Genomic DNA, 13,193 nt, shown 5'->3' on the forward strand with positions numbered 1-13,193 from the left:
TACACTCTCAGGCTTCTGGAGCAGAACTGACTGTTGCCATGGGTGTCTGTGCAATAGTGTCGGCACCCGTTTAGCATGGAGATAGAGCCTAGAGCTTGCCTCATTGACAGTCTGCCCTAATTTAGAGAGCCGCTCTAAAGAAAACATTTCCTTGTCAGATGCTAATCAACAGAGAGATTGTGATGCGTTTGTGCAAGTTTGTGATGATGCTACACTTTCCAAACACACTCCGCCAAATATTGCTGTGGAAAGTTGGAGTGCATTGATGTAGCATGGACTTGATGGATGGCCAAGGATAAGCCACTCAAAGCCTTTATACTAATAAACTTAGAATGAGGAGAGGGTTAAGGGCCAAACCTTTTGGCCGTTTTTCAAGAAGTATACGTGAGGCTTGGGTTTCCCGCTGGCTACACAGGACATGGTGTAGTCACTGCCGATGTCCCTCTCGCTGCTGCTGATGTGCTCCACCCACTCCGGAGCAGCTGCAGGAGAAAAAGCTAAGATCAGCAGCTATAACCAAAGCGAATGCAAAAATGACCAAATATGGCATTTATAACATTAAACACTGCGACTCTTCTGATGCTTAGTCTATTATACTTCACTAAAATATACAGAAGCTCAAAATGTATAAATGTTCATTATACATTTAAATATGTATAGTTCTAAATTAAGATTATTAAGGTATTACACATTTTCTCCTATCAATCCCCCACATGCTCCTGAGATCATGTCGTGTCAAGCCACGTCATACTGAATTTGCTAGAGGTTTGGCGAAATTGGTATTAACAGCATTGTGTTTTGAGATGAATTATCTTCTCTTCAGCAAAGGGAACAACTATAGATAGTATAATTTATGAATTCTGTAATAACTGTATTCAATGCTCATATATTGATGTGTATGTGAAAAGTATTGCATTCACTTTTTAATGTCAATTTCATTTTAATTGGATGCAGTACCCCTTTGAACCCCAGTATTCACTCTGTCATAGTGTAAAACTTATTATTACTTAGCGCCGGATATTACCCTGTTCTTTAAGGAAAAAGTCCTACTCATCATTCATTCATCCATGTTCTGGACCGCTTATCCTACACAGGGTCACAGGAAACCTACAGTCTATCCCAGGGGGACTTGGGGCACAGAGCGTAGGATAACCTGGACAAGGTGCCCATCAACCCATCATAGGGCGTGACCACACGTACTCATTCACACACTGTGGACAATTTAGAGTTATTTAGCCTATTGTAGCCAATTTAGCCTACAACTCATGTCTTTGGACTTCAGGAGGAAACCGGAGAACCTGGAGAAAACCCAAGAAGCACAGGGAGAACATGTAAACTCCTCACACACAGGTAGGAGGTCAGAAAGTGCGAGGTAAAAGTGCTACATGCATAATTAATATTCTTTTTTTTTTTCAGTCTACAATTTTCACAAAAATGCTGCAATCTTTGATCTAGAGCAATCTTTGGTCCAGAGAGCCTTCCCCTCACAGCCGTCCTACCTTCAACATAAAGGTTTGCTTTGTGCCAGTCTTTGCCTTTAGAGTTGACCGCCTCACACTCGTATACCCCCTCATCCTCGTACTGCACGTTATAGAGGTGCAAATGTCCACCTGTCATGCTGTTCTCATGATGGACTGGCAGCACTCCGTCCACCTTCCTCCATCTGATCTGGGGAATGGGACTGAGCCAAACAGTTACACACATTAGTTGGAAAAAAAAAAGCAGTATCAACTCCATTGGCATAACTTACTAAATGTCATGCTCCTACACTCTCGCATCATCATAAAGTAGATGCACTCACTTTCCTAATGCGAAACACTCCAGGGTGATGTTCTGGCCAACGAGAGCGTACGTGTCTGGAAACTTCACTTTTATATCGGCCGCGTACTTCCGAAGAATACCTCCTGGAGACAGTAAACAGTATCGGTGTGCTGAATCATCTGGTTTTTAGAGGCCATTTCCTGCATCAGCCTCTGGCACCAAATGCATATCGTTGTTGTTATATTGAAATGCACGACACACTCTGTTGTTTTGTATCAGTCTAAATAGCCAGCCTGGTTCAGGCATTTCAACTCAAAATATTTGGCTATGAGATGGCAGCTGAGGCATGCTGTGCAAACACACACATGAAAACGCACATTCAAAAAATGACTGTAAATGTGGGGCAAAATGCAGCCTTAGGCTTATGCCGGTCTGCAGTAATGGAGTCATAGGTGAGGAAATGCACAAAGGAGTAGGAAGTGTTAGGAGTTGTGTTGACAAAAGCAGATCATCTGCTTTGCACTGTATCTTTGGTCATTGGATCCTGTGGGAGATGAAAATAACCAAATACTTAAGAAGCTTGCTTCCAGTGTTTAACTGTAAAGAAAAGAAATGATTAAATATAACCAACAGGAAGGTATATAAAGATATTATATGGAGCTAAACGAATCAGGTTACGAAAACTAAAAGCATTCCAACTGTTTTTGGGAAAAATGTTTCTGCTTACTCATGCAAGCCCAGTGTCAGAACACAAATAGAGAATAATTGATGGCCCCACAAAAAAGACCTCCGGGGAAGAGAAAGGACTGCTTCCAAATGTCTTGCCTTGATTCTTCTCCTTCCAGCTTTATACAAACAGACACACAAAAGACTCTTGACTGCTTAAGCTGTTGTTTTTGCCTCAGTGGCAAAAGCATAATCAATCACCATTTCCATCCAGGCTGCGTTGCCCGACCAGCGTAGCACTGCAATGACAGCTTAGTGATTTAAATAGGCCATAGCCACACTGTCACACGCTTTTAAATGCGATATCATACAGCACGTCGTTTTTAAAAACACTATGGAACGTTTTGTGCTTCTGAACTGAAAGTTTTAGACAGACAGAACTGGTCATAGTGATGATGAATATGAATCTGTGCTGTCGTTCTGTGTTGTGTTGTCAGTGGATAATTTTGTTTTTTTGATGCTGACTTTCTCGACAATAAGAAACATATTTATCTCAAGGACTTTGATAGTTTTCTTGTATTTACTAGGTATTTACATCCAGTGACACACATTTCCTGACATCACTGCCTTGCACAAGTAATCACACACCGAATTTTTACCCTTAACTTTATTTCCTCTAACTTTTGTTTACAGAGTGGAAATGGAAATGATTTGATTTGATTTATATTAGATTTTATTTGACCTTAATTCACTTCCCCGGGTTGGCTGTAATTACAGCTGAAGGTTTCTGACATGTGTGCCCCATTAGCTTTCTGGATACTTTTGCCCTCTCATCTTGAATTAAACTCTTCATGTCTCACCATCAGATTGAGGTCTGGGTCACTGATAAAGTCAGGTTTCTGGTTTTGACCCATTGCAGTCTCGCTCTGGCAGTTTGATTAGAGTTGTTTTCCCTGTTTGGTTTTATGTTTTTCTGGACTTGTTTTTTATAGCTACTTGGGCTTCAGGACGCTGTATGTCTAAGTATGTTCTCTAACAAATGTAAGGAACAGGCGTATTCATAATGAGAACCATGTGACCATTCCAGTATGCGACCTCTGAAACCAGTTAAGGTGTTTGACAGCAATAGTGTTGAATATTTAAGCAATAAATAGAGCAGCTGAAGGAGACACTGCATAGTCCATATTTAGTCTATTTAAGTCCTAGATTTGAACACTGCTTATAATGTCAGAAAGTTCATGGAGGATGAATACTTATGCAAGCCACTGTAACATTTGGAAATTCTAACTAAAAAAGGAAATAAAGTCATACTCTCAGTCTGTGGGACTAAAGGGATAAACTTGCTGAAGACACTCTTCGTGATGGATAAGCTGGAGACGAAGCAGGAGTAGTTCCCACTGTCGGAAGCCTCCACTTTAGCGATATAGAGATTTCCTGTGGTCTGAGAGACGAAGCGTCTCTTATCCAGCGGGATGAAGATGGGAAATTCGTTTAGCATCCAGCGGAAAGTAAGATCATCTAAACGAACGAGAAAACACTGTTAGAATGCCAGGAATTTAGTAAGATAATGATTTATGTCTATCTGTGAGAAGATGATTATGAAGATATTATACACAAGGAATTGAACTAACCTGGGTAATGTGGAGGAGGAGCACATAAGAGCACCACTCCCTGACCCTCCTTCACACGCACAGCTTCTCTTTCCTCTGTTGAAAACATGTCTAAATCTACGGGTAAACAGAATGAAATTCATTTAAGCCCCTTTATAAAAAATCTGCCAAGATGACCTTTATAAAAAAGAATCTCACTTTCTACAAACAAAAGGACTAAAAAAGCAATTTCCCATAATGTGCATCATCATCATCTCATTTCCTTCATCACTGGAAGCCATGATTCAGCAGAACCAACACAGGCATTTAAAAACGTTGACACCAGAAATGAATTCCCAGCTCTCCTCAACGGAGGTTGTCTAGGGCTAAAAGGCATAAGCATAGGTTTTTTTTATTTATTTATTTATTTTTATTATTTGTTTTTTTTAGAAACGCTACCTAAGTGGTTATGTAAAGCTGAATAAAGGACAAAAAGTCCAAGGTGGATTGAGCAGAACAAAAGAAGCATTACATAATGGCGTTTCTTGGCGCCGCCACCATCACTCACATCCAAACTGGACGGACGCCTCTCGACTGATGACGGTGCCGAACTTGTTCGTTGCCAGGCAGGAGTAGTTGCCAACATGAATGCTCTTATCAGGTCTGTTGATGACCAGATTTCCCCCCATCAGGCTGTAATGGACGTTAGCCTGGTCCGAGATGTCGATGTCCATGTTGTTCAGCCTCCAACTGCAAACGGGGAGAAGAAGATACATGACATATCTCTCCATATTAAGTACTTTATATTGAAATTAAATACAACACGCTAGTAATTTATCTAGATACGCTTTAGATATAGCTTCCTTCCTTCCCTCAGCTGTCAAATGTCTGAACCTACACACCCCCAAGACAGACTTTACATTAACACAGTAACGTATTTCACTTACTGTCTTTTTTTTTTATTATTATTGCTACCTGCATTTCATTGCCTTTGTACGTCTACACTGCACAATAACAATAAAGCTGAATCTGATCTGAGTTGATCTGAATTTGTAGTAATCTATCCATACATATGCTGCGCTGAGGCTTTTTGTACAAATATTTTTCATATCTCTCCATCTGTTTTGGCTGCCAACCCTGTGGGTGCTCTTGAAGTGATGCCAGCTCAACAGGAAATGAGCTGAGAGATGCTAAATCTCCTTCTCCAAACGGCCTCTGACTTTTAGGGCAGGTCAGGATGGAACGAATGTAACAGAGAGGAGATGGAGGAGAAAATTGAATTGGGGGGGATGGGTGCCGAGGGGGACGGGGTTACAGCAGTGGATTAATCTGAGGTGTAAAAAGGGTCAAACTCCTGATGGAAATGAAGTGGGTAAAACTGGTGGGGTCAAGGGCTCAGGCTTCCAAGTGCCACGAGACCAGCTGAGTGAAACAGAAGACGAGCATCACACAGACACGATTAATGATCTCACACCTACGTAATGACGTGCCATACAGCAGTAGCAGTATTTTATGAATCCTTTAAATGAGCAATAAGAGGTGCACAGTAAAAGCAAAACCCAGCATGACCAGTTAGAAGCATATGTTACTTGTATATGGCAGGTGGGCTGGCTCGTGCTCGGCAACTCATGATTATCTTGTCTTCTTGAGACTCCTCGGGGTAGATGGTGTCAACTGGCTGCTCCTCAAACACGGGTCCATAGCCTGAGGATTCGTCTGAGATACACACAGAATCAAATGATAAATTTGGGGGGAAAAAATTGGAAAAATGTCTAAAACCTGTTAGCGAGATTATTCATAAAGACTTCCTACAAAAAAAGGATTTTTTGATGTTCACGGCACCACAGTAGCTCACATGACTAATATTCACATAAGTAAACAAACATTTAAACAGTTTAATAAAAATAAAAACAAATAAATAAAATATAAATCCAGATCCCTAGACACCACAAATATCCTTTCCTCCTTTCCAGTAATCACGCAAAATTATACATTAGTATTCATGTGTGTATTATTCATGCCTTAGGACTGAAGCGAATAATCCCTTATTTTTCCCCCTCCAGATTGGAATTTACAAAAAATGAATTCAGAAATGCATATTGTAATTATACACTGCAAAAAAACAATAAAATACTACAAACAAACAAACAAACAAACAAAAGAATAAATAAATAAATAAATAAATAAATAAATAAATAAATAAATAAAACCATCTCTAACCAAGGAACAACATTTAATCTTTAACATCTGTCATTAAAATTAATTACTCAGTCTAAAACTACTATAATGTTGCCTTTACAGAATATAGCGATCATTTTAATATAATCAATTACTAGATTGAAATGAAAATTGATACGATAATGTACTGTTCAGGAAGAATGTTTTTTTTTTGCTTCTTTTAATAAATAGGAATAAATACTAGATAAAATAATGATAAAATAATCTTTAGATATATTAGTCATAATAAGTTCTGTATTTTTAAGTAATTGCAAGTGATAGCAAATAATTGTCGGATCCATCATGGGTTTGAACTTTTATGTAATAACACTGAATTCACACATCTTCAACACTTCAACACGTTTCTTAAAGCTGGGGAGTATTTTAAACAGTTAGCACCTGTCTTGTCTGATATACATTTACAGTTTACATATCCTATGGGCAGTGCAATAAGAAACCAACTGCTACAAATACAGCACACGACACAGCTTGTTTATTAGTATAAAACAAATTCAGAAGACCCTGAAGTGCACAGTAAAGCTTTCAATGTCTTCTTCCATCATTCACGTTCACTAATACACTACAAAGTTCATTAGTAATCGAGACAGCTAGCATCGTTTAGAAAAAAAAAATAAAAACCTACTGTCTTGAAACACTGACTTCAAATCAACCTGCTGACTGCATTAGCAACATCTCAGGGTAATTAGCCTCAGCCAGTCATTAGCAAGGAAAACATCAAACGCCAGTCTACTCCGAGTCAGACATGAAGACGAATAACTAATGAGTCAAACGGAGCGCGTGCAAATCCTTACATCCAGACTGTGTGTAGATGTGTGTTCAAAAGTGTGTCAGAATGCTTCTTCATAAAGATTTATAAAAGATCAGAGCAGTACATCTGCGCATCACAAAAATACATAAATCCCTGTTTTATATTAGCTAATTCAAGTATAATAAAAATAATGTTCAGAGAAATGGGGGAAATTGTGGTTAAATGGGCATTAGGCACTGACACGTGGCACAATAGCAGAAATTCGGTCTCTGTACTGAGAACGAGCGTGCCGAATGGTGCTTCAGTGAAACAACACAGCTGAGGAGGCAGCAGAACTGAAGTGAAGTGTAGTGAAGAGATCTTGTTTCATAGAGAGAAATAATAATGATTCGAGAGGAGAAAAAAACGAGACAGATGGCAAGGGAGTAGTGTGTGGCAGGGCGCAGAGAGCAGAGAGCATGAATAGCAGGCGACTTCTGCCCTCCTACTTTTCTCTCTTTTCTTTTTCTCAGATTTTTTGTTAGCTGCCATTTAAATTGTTCGGAAAAGAAAAAGGAATAGAAAGAAACTAACTAATTTCAGTAACCATTAAATGTAGTTCTGCCCATCACGGCTGCACTGCTACACGGAGTGAATACAGCAGGGAGCCACGTGAAGGAGACCCGCATTGTCATCTTCGGAAAGTGTGTCAACTGTCTCAATCTAGAGACCTGCAGCCAATTCGACACAAAAACAACACAAAATGCGCTCTTTTGATATTTAAATCAACAAGATCCTATTCAAGTCAAATTCAAACCACTCTCTTTGTTTATATTTACTGTATATTGTTCATAAAATCATTAATCTCAGGTAAAAACCGCTGACTGTATGAACAATGGTTCAGCAGGTCGATTAGCTGCCTCAACCTGCGTCCGAGATTTGAGCCGTATTGACCTGTATTACTGTGTCTATGCCTGTTATTCCTTGTATTATTGTATCTCTGTGTTCACTGTGTACACAATTTACCCTGTGTCCTTTTTCTTTCTAATTTCTACATTTGAACTGAGACTGTTGGTCAAATCCTTGTCACACAGCAAGTTGTGGAATCGTTATCTTGTCTCTGCCTCCTGCTGGATTGACCTCGGATCTTTGAAACCTCGAATTTCTTTTATATCCCCACCCCCAAATCAACAAGCTGATCTAAACTTGTTTGGTTTGATTGCTCAAGGGAAACAGCAGTAATGTGTTTCAGGCACTCACAGTCTCATATTCATTGCTCATGCTGTGTTACTGTTTTTCCCTCGCATGAAAGTGCATATAATTGCACGCATCTGCACGGTGCGCATAACAGTCACATAGCAGCTCTTGTGGGGTGTTCCCTGTCTGCGGTCAACCATCAAGCAAAGCTGAGCTGTTTGCTTTTTTGCAAAAAGAGTGGTATAAAGTTACCCAACAGCAATGTGAAAAACTGGTGGAGAATCGGGGTTATTCCACCAAATACTGATGGTATGGCTGAGCGGTGTATTTCACCCTTACTTACCTGTATAGTTAAATTCTATTTTTATTGTAATCCTATTATACAGTATATACATTTTCTATACAGATTATATTTTTAATTTAATCCACTTATACTGTGCATGATTGGGTATTTATGCAATGTATTTTTTAATTCTGAAATTGAATTAGAATATTTCAATAATATAAAAAATATTTTGTACAATGCATATTTTTCAAAATATCATCGTAACTAATTTGATATACTTCTGAAATTGTAATATGAAATTGTTCATTTAAAGCTCCTCAGAAATCGGTGTACAGTGCAAAAAAGATAAATAAAAACGTTTGCTACTGCAATTTACTCCAGGTTTTTGGGTTTCCTCCCACCTGTGTCTAGAAGTGTGGATGAGATGGGATTCGTATGTTATCTTGTTTATTTTGGATGACTCTTTTGGGTTATCCTTCGGCTGTGTTTACTGATTCAGATCATCTTTTGACTTTTGTTTTTATTGATTTAGACATGGATTAGAATTTAACTTTGCAAAATAAACCTTTTTGAACATCCTCACTCCTCAGCTGAGTCCAGGATATTACATAGACTCTAACATCAAAGCTTCTTTCTTCTGCTTATGTATATTCACACATCACACTAGATATTTTATATTCTACCACTGGATGCACTGAATGTCTCATTAAAACATATATATAGCTCTATACAGAGCTCTGATCTGCCAACACATGCTAAGACTGTTCTGTAGTGTGTTTTCATATTTGACAAAACATACAGCATTACAGTTCATGGAAAGTTCATTAATCAAACTACTAAATATGTGCCAGAGGTGAATTATATAATGAAATGGAAAATTATTCCTCTGTGATTCACACTTGGTGCTAATTTAGGAAGCACATACAAACAAGACTAAAATTTGGTTTTCAGATTGAATGTATGCTTCATCGTTATCATTATCATTATTATTAGCAACTTATTTTTGAGGAATTTTAAGTTTTAACTGATGCCAAAAAATGTAGTTCTGCGTATGAATAGTCCAATTCACTATGTAGCTTAGTTCTCTATTAAATGACAGACAAATAATGAGCCTGTGTGAGACAAATATGAGCATAGCACAAGCCTTCACCCATGCATTGGGTCACTGACAAGCCTCAGATATCAGCAGTGTAAAAGGATTGTTGTAACAACCAGGAAGACCAGAAACTGCTGAGAATTAGGTGATGAAAATCCAGTAAATGTAAAGGTAAACAAATCTATTGTTTTTGCAAAGCTAGCAATAAACAGCGAAATCTAATAATCGTTCCCGAATCAGGTTTCAATCCCATGAGTCAATCTGATGAAAACTGCTTTTCTGGAAGCATTAGGTCAAGGTATATTTATGTCAGGCTCTCTCAGTGCCAAGTTTGACTAAATCACAATGACAAAAAGGCAGACTTGTACCAAGCAGAGCACAATATATATCGCAATAAACTATGATACAAATCACCACAGAATGAAAAAGGAACAGTGTGTATTATGAGAAGTGGACTTATAATATACAGATTCTAGGAGCTTCTTACAGGAAGCTAATCAGCCCCAACCTCAACCAGGACAGCATATATGTAGTAAAAAAGCAAATACTTTTTTAAATATTCATTTACGACAGCCCTAACGCCAAGCATCTTAAATCATTTGCCTCTATATTACTATCTTTTCATTTCTACATTTGAACTGAGATTGTTCTGAACAAATCCTGGTCAAACAGCAAGCATCATTCTTGTCTCTGTTTCCTGCTGAATTGACCTTGGGTCTTTGAAACCTTGAATTTCTTTTTTATCTCCACCCCAAACCAACAAGCTGATCTGAACTTGTTTGGTTTGATTGCTCAAGGGAAGCAGCAGTAATGTGTTTCAGGCACTCACAGTCTCATATTCATTGCTCATGCTGTGTTACTGTCTTTTCCTTGTTCAAAATAGCATATAGTTACATGCATCTGCACAGTATCATCATATTTATATCAGTCATACTGTATCTGTATACATGCTATATTTGTTATATTTATTTGTTAAATATAACATTTGTTATGTTATATTTATTTTTCACCCTTTCATACCTGTACAGTAAAATTCTATTTTTACTGTAATCCTATTGTATAAGTCTATTTTAAATGTCATGTCATTGTCTCCCGCTTATCCGTAGCCGGGTCGCGGGGGCAGCAGTCTAAGCAGACATGCCCAGACTTCCCTCTCCCTAGCCACTTCCTCCAACTCTTCCGGGGGAATTCCAAGGCGTTCCCAGGTTAGCCGAGAGACATAGTCCCTCCAGCGTGTCCTGGGTCATCCCCGGGGTCTCTTCCCGGTGGGGCATTCCCAGAACACCTCCCTGGGAGATGTCCAGGAGGCGTCCGAAACAGATGCCCAAGCCACCTCAACTGGCCCCTTTCGATGTGGAGGAGCAGCGGCTCTACTCCGAGCTCCTCCCAGGTGACAGAGCTCCTTACCCTATCTCTAAGTGAGCGCCCCACCACCTTACTCATTTCGGCCGCCTGTATCCAGGATCTTGTCCTTTCGGTCATGACCCAAAGCTCATGACCATAAGTGAGAGTAGGAACATAGATTGACTCGTAAATCGAGAGCTTCGCCTTTCAGCTCAGCTTTTTCTTCACCACAACAAACCAGTACATAGACTGCATTGCTGCTGCCACTGCACCAATCCATCTGTCAATCTCACGCTCCATCCTTCCCTCACTCGTAAACAAAACCCTGAGATACTTAAGCTCCTCCACTTGAGGGAGGAACACCCCTCCAACCTGGAGGGGACAAACCACCTACTCCCACAACCACCCCTCCCTGAACCGCCACCTTATTGTGGTGGAGGGGTTTGAGTACCCGAATGAGCCTAGGAGCCATGTTGTTGGGGGCCAAGTGCTCCTGGTAGGATCTCCCAAGGCAAAGGGATCCTAGGTGACGGGTCAGACTAAGAGCAGTTCACATTCCCCTCATGAGAAACAAAAAAACCAAGGACCATTACGTCGCCCAGATTGGCGTTACCGGGGCCCCACCCTGGAGCCAGGCCTGGGGCTGGGGCACGCCACGCCCATAGGCCCACCACCCGCAGTAAGGAGCATAAGGGGCTGGTGCTATGTGATTTGGGTAGCAGTCATGGGCGGGGGCCTCGACGACCCAAACCCTGGTTAAAGAATATTTTAAATGTAGTCCACTTATATTGTGTACGATTGAGTATTTTGAACAGTAAATCTGAATGTATTCTCTTATGTAATAATATAAAAAATATTTCGTACAATGCATCTTTTTCATATTTCAGACATATTTGTAATATGAACTCCTCAGAAATCAGCCATGCTGGTCATCATGTACTGTGCAAAAAGACAAAACAAAAGATTGGCTTCTTTTGATTAAATTTATATAGTCTTATTCGATTCCAGATGTGTTTTACTCTGATTGGAACTGTCAAATAAATCATATAGCTGCAGGTTAGTGTAACTATTAATACTTAAACAGAGGTGGGTAGAGTATCCAAAATCTGTACTCATGTAAAAATACAAGTACTTATAGAAATATTTACTCAAGTAAAAGTAACAATCTTAATAGTTACTTGAGTAAGAGTAAAAAAGTATCCAATGAAAAAACTATTCAAGTAGCTAGTTACTGGTTACTTCTGATCTGACTGATATGAAGCGAAAAACCCAGAATTTCAAACTACTTGGAGAGCTTTCACACACCTCTCCTTGAAAGTCTCTTTGTTATATAAAACACAGGTTGAAGTAAAGTAGCAGTCCAGTCCAGTGAAGGCCACATCTCAGTCCAGTGATGGGCACATTAACTTTACATGACCTGTCATAACTCATGACCTGAAAATAACTGTCTTTATTTTCACATTCACAACACAAACTTGTCAGCATCTGCATTTAAACAAGCTAATATAGAACAAAAGAGAAGGTGTGTGTGTGTGCAGAGTGTGTTTGTTATTATGTTTGTGTATGAACTTGTTTATGTGTGTTTGCCCTTCAGTATGTGAATGTTTATTTTTTTATATGTTCTGTCTTGAACAATCCGTTTTACTGGATTTTACTGTGGACTGATCCTCGTTTTCATGACTTGATTGGTTCTGCATAAACCTTAAGCTTGTTTGGTGAATCCTCTGATGAAATAATAATATATGCATTTTATAAATACATGCATTCTTTAGCTAGGAATAAAATAAAATACAAATCCATTTTATTGTGTATGTATGTTCTACACTTTGTTGAGGTGTCCGTATTTGTGTATGAATGCATGACGTCACAGTATGCTGTTCAGCTGATGTAGTTTTGTGGATAATGGGTGTGAAATTGTCCAGACGTTTAGAATGAACATTTTTTCATGAACTTGTGTTGTTTGTAGGGTTCACAAGATATTGGTCATTGCTTGCACATGAGGGCATATGAAGAAAAACATTAGGACAGTGTGAGAAATCTGGTATTAAAATAAGGTCAATGTCCCCATGGTTACCAAATGACCATTAATAGAGTTCAAATAGACATACCTGTGACACTTACTGCTCCCTGTTTTTTCAGGTTGGAGCTGGAATTCTTGTACGCTGCGATGTCTGTTCATTTTGGTGAACACAGCATGCATCGCATTATGAAACTATTATTTTTGACATCTTGGAGTGAAAACATAGACTGAACTTGAGGCCATGGGTGACCTGCCCCTGACAACTTGCA

At 39.2% G+C, this 13,193-nt stretch overlaps 1 protein-coding gene across 3 annotated transcripts in view; it reads right to left on the reverse strand.

Moving 5' to 3' along the window:
• The window catches only part of cntn1a (contactin 1a), a 71,301-nt gene that overhangs the window by 18,379 nt on the left and 39,729 nt on the right, over window positions 1-13,193 (reverse strand). For all 3 annotated transcript variants that reach the window (XM_058408676.1, XM_058408677.1, XM_058408678.1), the window contains exons 4-10: window positions 5,606-5,732; window positions 4,585-4,766; window positions 4,059-4,154; window positions 3,739-3,945; window positions 1,802-1,904; window positions 1,500-1,681; window positions 358-482 (exon numbers count right to left, since the gene is read on the reverse strand). In XM_058408676.1, coding sequence (XP_058264659.1) covers window positions 358-482; window positions 1,500-1,681; window positions 1,802-1,904; window positions 3,739-3,945; window positions 4,059-4,154; window positions 4,585-4,766; window positions 5,606-5,732 — 1,022 coding nt within the window. The remainder of the gene's footprint in view (window positions 1-357; window positions 483-1,499; window positions 1,682-1,801; window positions 1,905-3,738; window positions 3,946-4,058; window positions 4,155-4,584; window positions 4,767-5,605; window positions 5,733-13,193) is intronic.

The sequence above is a fragment of the Hemibagrus wyckioides genome, linkage group LG14 (genome assembly GCF_019097595.1).
Source record: "Hemibagrus wyckioides isolate EC202008001 linkage group LG14, SWU_Hwy_1.0, whole genome shotgun sequence".
Classification (NCBI taxonomy): domain Eukaryota; kingdom Metazoa; phylum Chordata; class Actinopteri; order Siluriformes; family Bagridae; genus Hemibagrus; species Hemibagrus wyckioides.